General features: G+C 54.3%; 1 protein-coding gene across 3 annotated transcripts; it reads left to right on the plus strand.

Annotated features, from left to right (window-relative positions):
* Positions 1-15,576, plus strand: PEX19 (peroxisomal biogenesis factor 19). 3 transcript variants are annotated; one of them, XM_008170357.4, is made up of 8 exons: positions 1-154; positions 2,577-2,683; positions 3,894-4,059; positions 6,746-6,831; positions 7,189-7,350; positions 7,433-7,609; positions 7,949-7,993; positions 13,858-15,576. In XM_008170357.4, exons 1-8 carry the CDS (start codon positions 94-96, stop codon positions 13,939-13,941), a joined length of 888 nt encoding a protein of 295 aa, XP_008168579.1. In that variant the 5' UTR covers positions 1-93; the 3' UTR covers positions 13,942-15,576. The 3 variants fall into 3 exon arrangements, with proteins under 3 accessions (XP_008168579.1, XP_008168580.1, XP_042699319.1); XM_008170358.4 differs by having other exon boundaries at positions 3,915-4,059; XM_042843385.2 differs by lacking the exon at positions 2,577-2,683 and having other exon boundaries at positions 64-154.
* Positions 15,577-16,944: the final 1,368 nt, after the last annotated feature.

Consider the following 16,944-nt stretch of genomic DNA (forward strand, 5'->3'; position numbering starts at 1 on the left):
CGGCCGGGCCCGCCCCACAGGGCGGATCGATCCGGGCCGATCAGCTCCGCCCCGCGCCGGCAGGAGGCGGGCCGGGCCGGGCGGCAGTGGAAGATGGCGGCGGCGGGCGCCGGGCAGGCGGGCCCGGACCGGGAGCTGGACGAGCTGCTGGACAGTAAGGGGGCCGGGGCCGGGATCCTGGCGGGGGGCAAGGCCTGGGGGGGCCATATGGGGGAGGGGGCTTCCCTCCTTTGGGGACCCCGTCGCAGGACAGGGCGGTGTCTAGAGGGGCCTTGGGGGTCCCTGTCCCCAATGCCTGAGCCCCGTGAGACTCCCCGCCTCGCTTGTGCTCGCAGCCAGCAAGGCCCGAGGGGCTCAAACCCCCCCCCCCCCCCTCGCCCCCGGCAGTGGCTGGAGGAGCCGGTGAGGCTGGGGTGGGTCCCCTGCTGCGCCCTTCGTTGCCCCAGGGGTGCTCCTTGCCCTGGGGCTGGGATTTCAGGGGTGCTGCCGGGGGGCCCATCAGCTAAAACAGCGGGAGACCCTGGGGGGAGGAGGTGTGTAAAACTGGTCAATAAACTTCATCTAGGACATAACAAGGGCCTAACATGGGCTGAATTGGGGCCCTGACCCCTAACTGGGGGCTATTGGGGTAGAAATAACAGTGATTCCTCGGGGCTATAGGAGCCTGATCTGGGCCCTGGCATTAGTCGGGGTAGGAGTTTTCCGCTGACGAGGAGGATCTGTTGACAACAGCTGGTCTTTGACCCGCTTGGCTCTCTCCAGCTGCCAAATTGGCCTGGGTCAGTAACTGAGTTTGGGAGACTTCAGGGAAGATTCAGTGTGTGACCCTCTTCCCAGTTCTCCCGCACCCAGTGCAAGGGTTGGAAAGGGCTGGTCAGAGGGATGTGATTTCTGGAAGAGAGGTGAAAGTTCCCAGCCATCTGGGCTTGTTATGGACTCCCTGGCATTTTCACAAGAGCCTGGCCATTAACTCTATTGGGGCTGAGTTGCTGCTTAGATGATTACAGAGTGTCAGCTCAGATTTCCTTGTGGCTTCATTTAAATACAAGATATTTTGTCCCTCATTTGTCTTAAATTTATTTATGTGGCTGTTAAACAGCTGCTAAGCTTCACCCCAGAGGCAGTGGCATTTCAGTGGATGAACTGATCTTTCTTGTTGGCATTGGTGGGGGTGGTTTATTTTATATTGCAGTAGGGCCCAGAGGCTAACCAGACCGAGCCCCATTGTCCTAGGTGCTGTGTATAAGAAATGGCAGTCCCAGCCCCACAGAGCTTACACCCAAAAGCCAAGGCATAGAGTATGGATGAGACAAATTTGTGATGGGGGAAACAAGGTAACAAATAGTAGGATCTGGATAATTCTTAGTCAGCCGGGATCACGCTGTAACAGTCAGTTCACTAACTTTCCTTATGTTTGCAACAAGATCTAAGACTGGACCCAGATTGCTATGTTACAGGAATCTGAATCCTTAAAGGGACACTGTCACACTACAGAATAGTACTAAAAAGTTTTCTCAACTAGATAGTAACATCTCCGATCGCTAAACTGAATGAATGCTAAGAATTTAGGGCCCAGTTCTGCAAACACTGAATATCTGGTGGCTTCGTTCATAGTCCTGCTCCCCTTTTGCTCAAGTCAGTAGCCAGTGGTGAAGCTAAACGTGCTTTCGGGACTGGAGCCTTCCTTCTCGTTCTTTGTGCTCCTTGTTGATGTTCTCTCAGTTTGAATATCGATGCAAACCAGTCAGGTGGACTTCTGGTTCATCGTGAGTTTCTGACCGATTTCCTTTGAGGTTTTCTGGTGCCAGCCTCGTGCCGCACAGCTTGGTTGAAACAGAAATCACTTTTTTAAAATGAACTTTAAACATTTCACTAGCGCTTAGATTTTATTTTTTTTAAATCATCTTTCACAACATCTGAACGTTGGGTTAAATTTAACCTCATTGGGTCCCTTTAACCATCCCTCAGCTTGGCGCCTTGTGGTCAGTGCATCAGCTTAAGCCCGGAGGGTGGGGGACTTGCCCCACAAAGCTGGGTTTGCAGGGATCATGGCCATGTTGCCATGCAGCTGTGGGCGTAAATTCAAGTACCGAGCGTCGGATGAGAACTGGACGTTCATCTCTCTCCACCCTCATCTGCAGCAACTCTAGGATTTGGAATGTTCTGTGCCGTGAGGGTGGTGGCTGGCAAGCCAATGGCTTTAACAATAAAGGATGACTCAGTATAAGCTGTCAGAGGCCGCTTAGCGTGTTTCTACACAGCGTTTTGGAGCGAGCCTCCCAGCCTGGGCTGACAGCTGTCTACACAGCTGTTTTTAGAGCGCTAGGGTGAGCCCTGCTAACCCAAGTCTGTCAACCCAGCCTGGGAGGCTGGCTCCAAAATGCTGTGTAGACAGACCCTCACTGCAGCATGAGCATCTTAAAGACTTTCTCCTTATCACAGTGTGCATGGCTTCCCCTGGGCTGGCTGCCTTGGCTTCCTAGCAGGCTTCGTGTAACCCCTCCTGTCTCCCCCCTCTTCTGGGGCCTGCATGGTTATAGCCACTCAAGTGAACTCTCCCTGCTTCTGTCTTTAAGGTGCACTCGGTGATTTTGAGAAGACCAAACCGGTCCCACCGCCGCCCCCTGCTGCTGGAGTGGGGGATGCCTGCAGTTCTGAGACGTCACCAGGCGATGCAGCCCAAGTATGAGCTCGGAAAGTCCATTTGAGTGCAGGGTGGAGAGGGTATGGGGAGAAGTTCCCCTTGCTTTACAGATCTGGTAGAGTTCCTTGCTCTTGTGGGCAGGGCTCTTGTCTGGGGATTCTTGGCGTCCCATTCTCCCGCCAAGCCTTCCTCCCAAATATGCTGGCTAATCAGGGCTGTAGCTTTGACTGCTGGTCTCTCTTGGGGATGAGTAGAGTGGCTTGGTCATGTGGCCAGGCACTCTGCTGTCTCAGGAACTGCCTGTCCTTGATCCCTGCCGCTGCGGTTGTGATTGGCCAGAATATTCTTGCTGCCTGTCCACAGAATCAGGCCTTGGGAGCCATGTGGCAGGGTTGTTCGGGGTCCAGCCCTTTGTCTCTGGAATTCACGCTTCCTGTGGCTTGGTCAGGACACAGTGGAAGCTGCATCTGTTCAGTCCAGCTCAGTAGCTGGAAGGGCACTCCTAGTGGATGGAGGTGGTGGGGATTGGGCTAGTCTGGGACCGTTCGTTGCAAAGGTCACTGTTTCTGATTGTTGTGACTTGCCCAGATGCAGCTGTAGTGGGGGCCACGTTTTTGGAGAAGTTTTAATGACTAGAGCTGGATCTGGGAGTCAGAACTCCTGGCTTCGTCACTGACTTGCTGTGTGAGTGTAACACCGACAGATCCCGGTCGTCGGCGGGCAGAATTGAACCTGGGATCTCTGGAGCTAAATGCTTGAGCCTCTACTGCATGAGCTAAAAGTCATATGGCTGTTAGCTAAGGCTGTAGAGAAGACTCATAATCTCTCTGAGTGGTCTCGGTGCCACTAGATGGGACAGAACACCACACCCAGGATGCATATGGGTTACAACGTCTCTGCCTGTAGAAAGGTCCAAATCTCTACCTCAAATTTGAACCCAGCCTGAACACTTTGAATGCTTTAATTTATTCTGTTTTTACAAGTCTTTGTTCTTGCTGTGTCTGTGTTCCCCATTTCTGGGAGCAGAACGGCAATTGTGCAGGAACCTGTTCTCAGGAGACTCAGCTCCGTTTCACAGACTTGGCAAGCTTGGATCAGCACTGGAATTGGCTTGTGGTCCTTCCTGGGCTTTGGTCCTGTCCAGTTGCCCAGGGAACACCCATGTGCATCTCATGGTCCCTGTGGGAAGATTTTGTTCCGAGTGGGGCACAGAGCTCTGTGATACCATGGTTTGCTTGCTTCCTTCCAGCACTCCCTCTTTGCCTCTCAGGAGAAGTTCTTCCAGGACCTGTTTGACAGCGAGCTGGCGTCGCAGGCCACAGCGGAGTTTGAGAAGGCCATGAAGGAGCTGGCTGAAGAAGAACCCCACCTGGTGGAGCAGTTCCAGAAGCTGTCAGAGGCAGCCGGCAGAGTTGGTGAGGAGCGGATGTGGCACTGTTACCCTTTGTGTGGCATTGATTCTGCTGGAGGGGGAGCTACCTGGATTTAACATTAGGGGAGTTAGCTGCCCAGTGGGTTAGCACAGAGGCCTGGGAGTCAGGACTCCTGGTTTCTGTCACTGGCTCGTTGGGTGGCCACAGGACAGTTGCTTCTCCATGTGATACCTTGCTACCTCTCCGTGGCGCTGAGGGACTTAACTCCCGTTTGGTGGGCTGAGACACCATCGGATGACGGACTTCAGGAGACCATTGTAAAGCTTACTGTAGTATTGATTGTCCAGCACAGGCAGTGGCTACTCAAGCATCTCATGTGCTGCCCCACTAAGGTACATCCACCCTGACCAGAATGGGAAGAGAAGAGTTCTGGCTCCATAACCCCATCAGCCCTTGACCCCCTCAGGCTGCCATTGAGGGGGCAAACTTGCACCAGTTTTTTTGCAGAGTGAAATATATGAAACCAAGGGACAGTTTGGGGCCTTGGGTTAGGAACATGGGAGTGGCCCGACCTGGGGGCCATCAGGTGCAGTGTATGTTTCCAACAGTGGTTGGTATCAGCTGCTTCAGAGGAAGGTGCAAGAAATCTAGCAATTGTGGGACAGCCTGTCCCATGCACAGCTAGCTCCTTATCCCAATAGTCAGTGCTGGCTTGTGCAGAGGGTGAATAGCCCTTGCAAAATGTTCTTTTTTAATATTTACTAGTCTAACACTGGCTATACTCATTTTCCATATAAAGTCGTATCCTCTCTGATTCTCCCTAAACTCTTGGCCTCCGTGATAGCCAGTGGAACTCACTGCTACCAAGTATCCATGGCTCATGTGAAAAAAAGTTTCCTTTAATCAGTTTTGGATTTGCCAGCTGTCAGTTTCATTGACTGGCCTGTGTAACCCATCTCCATGATTTCTGTGAATGAGATTCCCTCTTTAAAGAACGACTTACAGACCCCTTCTTTTATTGTGCAGACTCAGATTACCTACCCCTGCAACAAAGAATCTGTTTGAATCCGTCCCTAAGGTGTGCTTCTAAACCCAACTCCTTCTGATCACAAATAGCACCAGGAGAGCAAGGTATTAAAATGGAGCATTAAAAAAAAAAAAAAAAATCAAACGACTACCACTTCACTTAGTGATGCTGGCTGGCTGTCATGGCAGAGAGGACCAGGAATAATGGTAGTAGAAAACATGCAGTCAGGGCACACCATACTGAGATGCAGTTTGTTCACTTCGAAGCCTTACAGAGATGCTAAAAGCTTAGGGCATAGCTGCAGTAGAAAACTTTTACCACTTTAATTTGGCTAGGTCTACACTAGCATAGCTGCACTGGCAAAGCGCTCCTAGTGTGGATGCCGCTTGTCCTGGCAAACCTCTGCTTTTCATGGTATAGGTTATTCCACCATCAACATGCTTTTACCAGCGTGACTATATCTACCTAGATGCTTTTGCCAGCACTGTTATGTGGGTCACAGTGATGCCAGCAAAAGTTTGTAGTGTACACTTTACCTCATACTCATACAGATCATAGAATGTCAGGGTTGGAAGGGACCTCAGGAGGTCATCTAGTCCAACCCCCTGCTCAAAGCAGGACCAATCCCCAGACAGATTTTTGCCCCAGATCCCTAAATGGCCCCCTCAAGGATTGAACTCACAACCCTGGGTTTGGCAGGCCAATGCGCAAACCACTGAGCTAAAGCGGCAAAAAACAAAACAAAAAACCCTCTAGGGTCGTTGCAGTTATACTGGTTTAAATGCTTATATAAGTATAGCTTATTCCAGTTCAGGATGCAAAATCAGCTGTCCTTGTATAAGATACCCTTGTGTACGTATAACTGAGTCCATGCAGGGGTTGTGTTGGTGTAACTTGATGGGTACAAAATCACCCCCAACCAACATTGTTATACTGGTGTAACTTTTCTAGTGTAGACCAGCCCTTACAAGCATTTAAAGAGAGCAAAAAATCCCATGCAAAGCAAATCTGTCTTCTTTAAACAAAGCTTCCTATCATGTCCGGGCCGTGGGCTCAGGTGCAGAGGAGCACGGGCTGCAGGAGAGTTTGGGTTTCCTCTGTCTGTAAATCTTGTCCCTGACCCATGCCCTCTTCACGTTCCTAATCGAAGGGCAGAAGAGAGTTTGCCCAGAGCTGAGCATGTTGTCCACAGCCCCAAGCAGCCTCTTCCCAGTGACTGTCAGGGGCTTGAGACTCCGACTCGCTCCAGACGTGCAGGGAGACCAGAGTCCGCCTTGCAGATCTGAGGGTATAGAGATTTGCCCTCATTTCCAAGGAGCAGCACACATCTGGTCAGCAAGGCACCATGGTCTCTTGGTCACTGCACCAAGTGCACCTGAGAATCTGGAGGGCCTAGTTCTGCCATTTCTGCCTTGCTCTGTGACCTGGGTAAGTCATATCCTCTCTCTCTGTCTGCAGAATTGGGTGTGATAATCCTGAGGCACCTTATGAGAAGCTCTCTGAGGTCTGTGGATTAAAAGAGCAGCAGAGAAAGCGAAGTATTGTTATTACGAAGGTAGTCTGGGTCCGCAGTCCCGTCTCTGCTATTGGAAATTCTCTCTGTTGCAGACATAGAAGCACTAATAACTTGGAACCGTAATTTAACCTGTTTAATAACATGGGTATTTGTCTGATCTAGCATCTCTCCCCCGATCTCCACAGGAAGTGACACAACATCCCAACAAGAGTTCACCTCCTGTCTGAAAGAGACGCTCAGCGGCTTGGCTAAGAATGCCAACGACTTACAGGTAAAGCATCCGCTCAGATTTCCAGAGCTTGGTCATGTTCTGACCCAGCTCAGATGAGGTGACTTCCGGTCCAGACCCTGACTCCTCTGGGTTCGAGATCCTGAAGGGAAATAGCTTGAAAGTTGCCAGAGGAGGAAGCAGCAGGTTGCAAAGGTGTTTGGGGCACAACAATCTGGCTTCTGCACCACAGGAGAGCGTTCACTTGTATTGATGGTGGCACAGGAGGGGGCGCTCCTCCCTCTCCCAGGGACGTTCTCTGCGCTCTAGTCCTTGGGCCGGTTGCCTGCACTCTTTCTGACCCCTGTGATGTGGTGGATGCAAATCTCCTCATTTGTGGGGTTTGGTTTCCCTCCCCAGAACTCCAACATGTCGGAGGAAGAGCTGGCAAAAGCCATGGATGGCCTGGGCCTGGAAGAAGGCGACGGTGAGGGGAATATCTTACCCATCATGCAAAGCATCATGCAGAATCTCCTGTCCAAGGATGTGCTCTACCCCTCCCTCAAAGAGATCACGGAAAAAGTAAGCGGCTGGGAGCTGGCAGAGTGGCACGACCCCGTCTCCGCCTCGAGGGTCACCATATCTCCATGTCCTTTGCTCCTAGTATCCTGAGTGGCTGCGCAGCCACCGCGACTCCCTGCCTGAAGAGCAGTTTGAAAAGTACCAGGAGCAGCACAGCATCATGGGTAAAATCTGCCAGCAGTTCGAGGCTGAGCAGGCTACGGACAGTGACGCCGAGCAGAAAGCTCGCTTTGAAATGGTGTTGGATCTCATGCAGCAGGTGAGCAGCTGTCCTCTTGTAGAGCCTACCTCTGGGGGCCTGCGCTCCCTTTCCAGCCGTGGGCTCTGCTGAGGGGTCCCTGGCCTGTCAACTGGGATGGTGGCTTTTGAGAGCATCAGTCCGCTAGGAACCAGGCTGAGAGCCCAGACTCGCGTCACTCAGGCCACAGAAGCACTGTTGGTGACAACCCAGCTCATTCCTGACCTCTGCTGGGCCAGGATCCAGCCACTGAGAGGCAAGGCTTTGCCTTTCCTGAGTCACCCCCCTCACGCTGTGCTGTCCAGCTGGACACATGCTGCTTGGAGCTACTCTTCCTTAATGCTCTTGTCTCTTTTCCAGCTCCAGGACCTGGGGCATCCTCCCAAGGAGCTGGCCGGAGAGTCGGTGAGTGTGGGACGTACGTTCCTCCTGTAGACACGGCCTGATTCCCAGCCCTGGTCTCGGCACCCTTAGTCCCCACTGCAGTCAAGTGGGAATTTAGAGCCTTCTGCACCTGGAGGGATTGGGCCTCTAATCTGCAGGCTCAGCTAGGAGTCTGCTGGGAGATGGTAGAGCTGTCAGGTAACCCTGGACCTTGTCTCTAGCTGCTCCACTATTCTTCTTTCCATTGGTTGGTATCTAGCAACAGAAGGCAGCACCTCCTTGCTACCGACTAGATCAGTGCTGAGTGCCTTTGGGCTGGTGGGGACGTGGAAGGACTGACTTTCCCAATGGGATCAAGCAGTGTCTTGATGGGATACAGATCATACAGGAAACCTTGTGGCCGCTGCATATTCCCAGCAAGGAGAGCTCTCTAGCGGCTAGAATCCGCACTCAGTTCTGTGTGCTGGTTTGACTCCTGGCTCTGACACCAGTGTGCTGTGACCAGGGTAAAATGGGGGTAATACTGGTTCTGGGAAGAAAGGGACTTGTGTGGCTTCATTAATGTCTGGAGGGCTTTGATCAGGTGCTCCCGGGGTCTAATTCTGCAGTCAGCTGCTCTACTGACCGGCAGAGGCCTAATTAGTCAGGTGTAACCCTTTGTCACCTAGTGGTGCTGATTCCCATGCTGGCTGGTTCCAGCCAAAGGAAAGGATCAGGTGGGTCTGCCCAGGAGAACAGTGAAGTTGGATTTTAAAAGGAAAAATCTTCCTGAGCAAATCCATCAGATGCTGCTTGTCTGTGCACCTTACTCAGACTTATGCCTCTGCTAGAGCGGGTGAGTAGCTGGGGATAGTTCAGTGGTTAGAGCACAAGCCTGGGATGTGGGAGACCCAGGTTCAATACCCCCCTCTGTGAACTTGGGCCAGACACTCAGGGATAATAAGCTAGTGAGGTGCTTCGAGATCTACCTGTTGGGATGCCATGCGGGGCCAGCACTGACCTGGGACCTGGGAAACGGTTCCGGGGCCTCAATTGCACGTAGCGTTCGATTTCTGCTTCTCCGTGCAGCCAGCAGGAATGTTCCTGACCAGACTGCTCCGCTGCCTCACTGCCATTGTGCCTGTGCATTGGCAAGCCTCTCCCAGAGGGCCAGGCTCTGCAGCTGGGAGCAGGCCTCTGGGGCAAGTCCATCTCCAAGGCTCTGCACTGCGGGCTGGGGCTAGAGGTGGCTGATCCAGGGCCAGTGCAACGTTTGTGGCTTTCTACCCACACTGGGCAGAATCTGTCGTAGCCAAGCCTGGCCCAGGTAGATCTGAGCTATAGACCCTGTCCCTGGTCTCACAGCTGGTGCCTGGGACATGCCTGGGGTGTACGGCTGTGAGGGGCTATATGCATGGGACAAGCTCTCCCTTGCCAGAGCTGGGTCCTTACAATGCTCCTAGGTGTCTCTGCACTGGGCATGTTGGACCATTCTCCTACTGCTGGTCTAGCACCTGCAATGTCCCTCAGAGTGGTCGCTCTGCTCTTCCGCAGCGTTGTCGGGGCAAGCTGGTAGAAACGTTGGCAGCCGGTCTGTGCTCGTGCTCTCACCGTTCGTGCCAGTGCTGACACTAGTCTGGCAGTGGGGGAGCTCTGGAACATCCTCGGAGCAGATGAACGAGTTTCCAGCCCCACTGCAGTGTTCTTGGAGCTCCTGCTCCTGGGAGGCTGCTACAGGCTTGTCCGCACACAAGCTGTAGTGCGGATGCAATTAGATCAGTATAAAGGTGCTTATCCCAGCGTAGGTTATGCCCAGAAGGGAAGGGGAATAAACTATTCCAGTGTAAGGCACCTGTAGACCAGACGTCTCCACTAGGGGCTGTCCCGGTATCACTGTATTTGTAAAAATCCCACACATTTAACTGGCATCGTTGTACTGGTATGAAAGGTGTGTGTAGACCAGGCCATGGCCATTCTGGAGTGGCTTGGGATCGCTGGCTCTCCCCTGCTCTCTAGCTGTGCAGTTTGCTGGTCTTCCCCAGGTGCTGGGACAATCACTTTCCCTGCAGCCTTCCCACCGGGGAAGTTTCTGCCTGGGGCACATTCTCGCATACGAGGGCTTAACGAGAGGGGTGGGGATGGGGAGAACACGTGTCCTCCTGGATTCTGATCATGTGCTCATCTGTCATCTTGCTCCGAGTCTCTTCCTGTTGCCAGTGATACTTTGGGGGGTAGGAAAAGAGGCCCCCTGTGGAATGCCATCTGTGGGACTGAGCTCTGTTCACTGGCAGGCCCTAGCACTAACGGAGCCCAGGAGCCAAAACAATCTGTTTGCGAGAGCGGCAGGCGCAGTGACATTTCGAAATGTCTACGACTTCCAAAACAGCCATGAATCAGCCCCTGGCTCTTCCCCTTAACTGGGCATTACAGAGCAGCTGACGCTGGGTGGAAAAACAATCGCTAGGAGCTGTTCGCTGGCACAATAAATTGCCTGAGATTAGGCTGCTCTTAACCCTTCACTGACCATGGAGCTGCAGCCTCGGTGGGGGTAGAGGGAGTGGGGAATTATGTTCCACAAGCCATGTAATCTTTAACCCCTTAACTGCTTGTCCCCCTGCCTGCCTTTGTTGCCGTTTGGTCTAATGCTGTAGCTCTTGTCTAGGCAGCATAAAACTCTGGGGGCTAGCACCTTGTCCCTCTCCTAGGAGACCTGGAATTCCTTTGGGGAAGGACGTATGACAGAAATAGGACCCAGGAGTCCTATTCCAGGTTCTCGCTGACTGTGAGACCCTCTTAACCTGTCCGTGGCTCAGTTTAGCCCTCCAAAACAGGGACGGTGCTATAATCAGCTAGCTGGTGTGCCGCTGCCCTCTGCTGGCTCAAATGAGAACTGCTCAGTTGTCATGGGTGCTACACTGCTGGAAGATGGAGAGTCTCATTTATTGCAGGTGAAGGGGGTGGTGCTTTTGCCTTGAAATCCTCCGATGTGCACCTGTGACACGCTTAGAAAGACTCTGGTTCTGAGATCCCATGGATCTGCCCCTATACCCTTTGTCAGTTTCTTGCCCGTAATCTACCTGGCGCAATAGACATTACTTTGTCCATTGCCTGTTTTGCTCCCAGATCCACACGGGGTGATGTGGGTTCTTGGGAGAGGATTTGGGGGCAAGGCTGGCCCAGGCTGTTTGGACGATGCTCTCATGCCAGGCCTTGTTGCTGAGCCCGTGCCCAGTGGGCTGGGTGCCAAGCGTCAGGATCTCTGGCATCCAGAGCGAGGAAGCAGTGAGCTTGTGGCTTTACTGCAGTAGGACTCCAAGGCTGCCGTAGGAGTGCATTCCCGGGGATCAGAACAGAATGCATCTCAGTCTGCCCATTTGTAAGCGTAGCACTTAGCAGCTGGGCTGAGACGTGACACCACCGCTCCTGTCTGAAAAGCAAAACCTTCGGGTCCATGTGGATCCGGATCTGAGCTTTGCTCCTTGGGCCCCTCTCTGCTTAGCTGTTAATTCCCCAGAGTTCTCCAGGGGCAAGCAGCGCAGGTGGAGAACTGGCTGGGGAAATACCTACTTGGCTTGTCTCTTTCTCTGTTTGCATAAAATCCATGGGATCTTGGCATGTTATGCTGTGATTGGATGGGACTTTGCCCCCTGCCCTTGGATCATATGGCTGAAGCTTCAGGCTCCCAATACTGAAACTGTCCTGCTGAGGTCTGCTTCCTTCCCCCACCCCCAGGAAGGGAGCAATTCCCATTGAATTCTTTGGCCATGCCTCGTGGATAGCTGCTAGTCTTACTCCGTGGGGTGGGAGAAGGGGTGCAGGAGAGGATCCCTGAGGATCTCCCTATCAGTGCACTAGAAATTACCCGGCACCCCTGGATTGCAGAGGCTTGGGGTTGTCAGGACAGCTTTAACCCAGCCACCTGATGTGGGAAGGTCTAGAGGAAGCCAGCAGAATTGCTGGAAGGTAAATGTCACCATGTAAGTGCCCAGTCCAGTTGCCTCTCGCACTGCACTGCCCAGACTGTGATGTAGGGCCACTGTTACGGGCCAGGGATAGAGTCACTGTTCTGACTCCCCCTCCCACACACCCTTCTCGCCTGAGGAGATGGGCGTGTCCTGTGGCCTGGTGCTCAGAGGGCGGAGAGCTGGCTGGTTTTTCCACACTCCTCCCCTAACCGACTTGGCCAAGGAGCTTAAGCAGGAGGAGCTGCTGAACTCTCAGTCTGACAGCACAGCAACGATTAACGGCATGAAATGCTTTATTGATCTTCACATTGGTAGCATCCCGGAGCACTTTGCAGGCACCGCCTTGCAATGTCTCTGCAGGGTAAGGTGGCGACATCCCGATCTGCAGGCAGAGCTGCTGTGTCATTGGCACCCCAGATGGCTTTTGGGAGGTGCAACTTCTCTCCTGATGGCACATTAGCAGCTCTGCTGGGGGCAGAGGCGTGTGTGTGTCGCTGCTGGGTTTCTGCCAACTAAAGGAGAGGGCCATGGAAGTGCCTTGCTGGGCGGCTCCCAGCGCGGGACGTCAGCAGTGGACCCTGGCTAGCAGGCTGCAGAGCAGCAAGTCTGGGAGGGGAGCCAGGCCAGGCACCGAGCTAAAGGTCACCCCGCTTGGGTGCAGGAGGGAGGGACGGCTGTCAGCTTGCTCACCTCTGCTGGAGGAATAAGTGCAGCACAAAGGGAGGCTGCAGGAACAGAAGAGGTTGGGGGGAAGCTGTTCTGCGAAGCAGGGTCTCTCACGCTCCCATCTGACAAACGTTAACCCTTTATTAAAACACAGGTCCACTCTGCTCAGTGGCCAGAGATCCTCTGTAGTCACTAAAGCTGTACTCCTGACAGTTCTTGCTAAGAGGCAGTGTGGCCTAGCGGATAGGGAGCCAGGGGAGCTGGGTTCTGTTCCTGGCTCTGCCACCTGCTGTGCGACCTTGGACAGGTCCCTTCCTGGCTCCGTGCCTCAGTTTCCCCTCCCACCCTGTGTCTATTTAGCTTGTAAGACAATTGTGAAGGATGGTGTCAGTGTTTGCACAGCACCCAGCCCACTTGAATATGAGTAATGAGTAACTTCCTGTAGGCAGGCAGACCCATAAAGGCCCAGTACCAATGTGGGGTGGAACGCTACCATGGTGCTGGGATGGAAGGGAGGCAGAGGGGGGTGGCTTGAGGCCGTAACGGTGCCTTGCTGGACAGCGTGTGCCCTGGGCAGCTAGACAACCAGTGTGACACAAGGAGGCAACCCAACCTGGATGCCCCTGGCTGGAGAAGGGGGGCATCAGGATTTCCATTACAGTGGGAATGTAACTGACGTCCGCACTGGGCCATCTCCCTGCTGTGCAACCTGGGCACGGTGCTGACCCCCACCCCCAGCTGGTCCATCTGCCCCGCTCTCTGACGTCATGTCTGTCTAGCTCATGGTTGGCTGTAGGCCAAGACAGGCTACAGATGGGGGTTAGACCCTTACAGTTGGTACCTAGGTGGGATGAGGACTTCAGCTGATGCGGGTGCAGGTGTGCATGGGGAGCTTGTAGTGCCGTTGCCCAGGTCACACCTGCTGTATGGATAAAGCCTCTTCCGTCCAGGTGCCCATCAGGTTAGGCCTGGTAGCTCCCAGGTACATAAGTATTACTCTCGGATCCCCCCCTCCCCCATGGGGTGAAAGGAGGTGGAGCCACAGAAGCGACGTGAGCAGGAGTAGTCTTGCACTGAGCCGGCAGCAGAGCTGGGAGAAAAGTGCCAGACGAGGGCTCCTGGGTTCTAACATCTCGCCCACTTGCCGTCTGCCCAGCACCTTTTGTAGCACTAGGCTCACAGCCAGAGGCTCCGGCCCAGTTGCACCAAAGCCGGACAGCGGGTGGCCGTGTTGTGCCTTCCCACGTGCTAACCCTTTCCCTCTTCTTTCCCCAGCCACCTGGGCTGAACTTTGACCTCGATGGACTCAACCTGTCAGACACAGCCAGCGCCGGCGGCGACCAGTGTCGGATCATGTGATCGCCACCCGCGCCAGCCGACCAGTTGGAAGGGGTGATGGGTGTAGGTTGGGGGGATAGCCCCCTGGAAATGCTGCAGTGCCTAGAGCATGCCAGGTTCATTAACATATAATTAAAAATCCAGATAGGATGGCCTCAGTCTGTGACTTTCAGAAAGTCTAACGAGATGCCAGTTGATGAGAGAGTGCGCCCTGCAGAGACGCCTGGAGCGCTCTGACCATGTGGTTCCTCTCCGGTACCTCTGAGCTAGGAGTTCCCCAAACTGGTGCTTTCATTCTTTATAATTAGCCTCTGGGGTGCTGGAGTCCTGGTGGAGCAGCCCCAGCTGTTCAGGGCTCCCTCACGGGACGGCGGGCCAGTTGCCTTTTGACTGTGTGGTCTGAAATCTAATCCTCGTTCAAAGGAATAACCAGCCCCCTTGGCCCAAGAGATACAGATCCAAGCCTCTTCCTGCTGTGTCCGATCCCCTAAGACAGGCAGGGCTGGGGGGGGTCTTACTGCTGGTTCTAGGGAGTCCGGCAGTAGCTGAGCTAACCCTTGGGCTGGTCTCTGCCTCCCCTGCGCACAGGCTGTTAGTGACTGAGGCAGCCCAGGTGGGCAGCGAGGGGAGGTGGAGCTGGGGAGATCTCGCTGCAGTTCCTTCAGCGTAGATGAGCAGGTTAGTGTTTGTAGTGTATTAGCAGCACTCTCGCATACTCACTGGTGCTGCTGAAAGGGGGAGCCAGGCCTGTACTGAACTCTCTGTTCCTTTTCTCACACTCACTCCCCTCGGCTCTGGTTTCAGCTGGCAAGAGCTTTCTCCTAAAGGCCGGTGCCCTGCCAGTGGCTGTCTCTGCTAGAGCAGCTGCTGTCTAACTCCCTGTCCAGCGGCTGAGCGTGCGTTGCACGTCCCCTTCCTGAGACCCAAACTCTAGACCTAGTGTGCCAGCACAGTCACTGCCCTGGTCCCCGGTGCCAGCTTGCTGCATCCGGTTCTCTCTCTACTACAAGTCAGTCTCCTCTGACCACCGATCCCCTCTGAATAATGGGAGACCAGTGCAGGCCTCCCAGGTACTGAAGATCTGTCAGGAATTTACACTGCCCAGATGGATTTGCTTTCAGCTACCCTCCAGGCCCCATGCAGTACGTGCCTGTGAGCTCCCCCACTGCATTTCTCCAAACACCTCCTTAAAGGCATCTGCACTGAGCCCCCTGGACGGAAGCTAACACAGAATAAATTGCCACCTGCACACGGCTGTCTCTCCTCTCCCTCCTCCCAACTCTAATAAACACCCGGCATTAATTAACTCAGATCTGTACCTTTCTCTCTGCCAGCTGCCAGGGTGACAGGGGGGAACAGTGCATTCTAAGGGGGCGGCTCAACTTGGACCTGGCTAAGCTTAAGAATGCAGACTCTTTCGGAGCGGCTTGTGAAAACCCTGCCGGCTGCTTCCGAATCCTGGTAGGGTGCTGCCCAGCGGGGCCCTCTGTGTACCCGGCTTGCCAGGGGGAGCTGGGGCAGAAGTGATTGCCCAGGCAACACTGGCAGCTATCAACTCCGTGATGTGATTTTATTTTTTCCCCCTCTCCCCCATTGGCAGAACCTGATTGTACATGATGGGCTGTCTAAATTCCCCGAATAAAGGTGGTGGCGATCTCTCTGACTCTGTCCTCCATGTCTGTCTCGGTGGGGTGGGGGATCTGTTGAATGGGGAAATGAAGGGGGAAGGAATAGAGCACAGACGCCTGCGGAGAGGAGTTGCAAGCGCATCGGCCCTTCTCCCCACTCCATGGGAGAATCCCGCTCCCATGTCAACTGTACAGAGCAATACAACCGGGCTCACCCCTGGTAATCCCTGCCCAGCAGAGCCGGCTTTAGGCCGATTCAGCTGAATTGGGCCTTGCACTAAGAGGGCCCCACGCCGGAGCTCTCCACCCTGTCCCCAGCTCACTTCCCCCTCCTCCCGTCCCCTGAATACTCCGCCCCCTGCTCCTCCCCCTCCCCTGCTTCCCGCAAATCAGAGGTTCGCGGGAAGTCTGAAAAGAAGCAGGGGCGGGCAGGCAGCACCAGGTAACCCGGGGTGGCGGGGGGCACGAGAAGGGCTCCGGGGAGGCACGGCCTAGTCCGGCCCCGGTTCTGGCCTAGCGCGCCGGCCCCCGCGGCGCAGGTTCGGCTCCGGCCCAGCCCGGCCCCCGCGGCGCAACTTCGGCCCCGGCCCGGCCCCCGCGGCGCGGTTCTGGCCCCCCCGGCCCGGCCCCCGCGTCTCAGCTCTGGCCGCCGAGGGGCTCTGGGCCGGACCCAAGCCTGGCGAACACAGCCGGAGTGCGGCTTGATTCCTGGGGGCGGGGCTTGCCGCAAGCCCCGCCCCCAGGGATTGGGCCCCGCTCTTGCTAAAGCCGGCCCTGCTGCCCAGGCCCCTGCTCAAAGGCTCCACTTCTCCCTGCAGGGCCCCCTAAGGACATGGGGGGCGGGGGAGCATTTCTTTCTGAAAAAACTGGCACCTGAGACTGCTAATCTGGCAGCAAGGATATTTAATCTGTGCGGGGGTAGAACCGTGTGACAGAGTAGCTAACGCTGTGCCTGTATTTAAGAAGGGGCGGGAGGGGGAGTGAACAGAGCAAGTACAGATGTGTTATGTTAGTCTGACCTCAGTAGCAGGCAAGGCTGTAGAACAAATGGTGAAGGAAAGAATAACTTTGTGGCAGTAAAGGGGTAGGGTGACCAGATAGCATGTGTGAAAAATCCGTACAGGAGGTGGGGGGTAATTGGTGCCTATATAAGACAAAGCCCCGAATATCAGGACATCTGGTCACCCTATAAAGGGGATGTAATGCAACAAGGGTTTACCATGCTGATTGCCGCCTTTGAGAAAATAACTGATTTTTTTTTTTTTTTTTAGATAAGGGAATTGTAGAAGATCTAACATACTTGGACTTCAGCAAAGCATTTAACTGGGTACCAGCTGGGAAACTGTTAGTTAAATCAGGGGAGATGGGTTGTGCTAAAAGGCGAATTATTGGACTG

Source organism: Chrysemys picta, chromosome 20 (assembly GCF_011386835.1).
Source record: "Chrysemys picta bellii isolate R12L10 chromosome 20, ASM1138683v2, whole genome shotgun sequence".
Lineage (NCBI taxonomy): Eukaryota > Metazoa > Chordata > Testudines > Emydidae > Chrysemys > Chrysemys picta.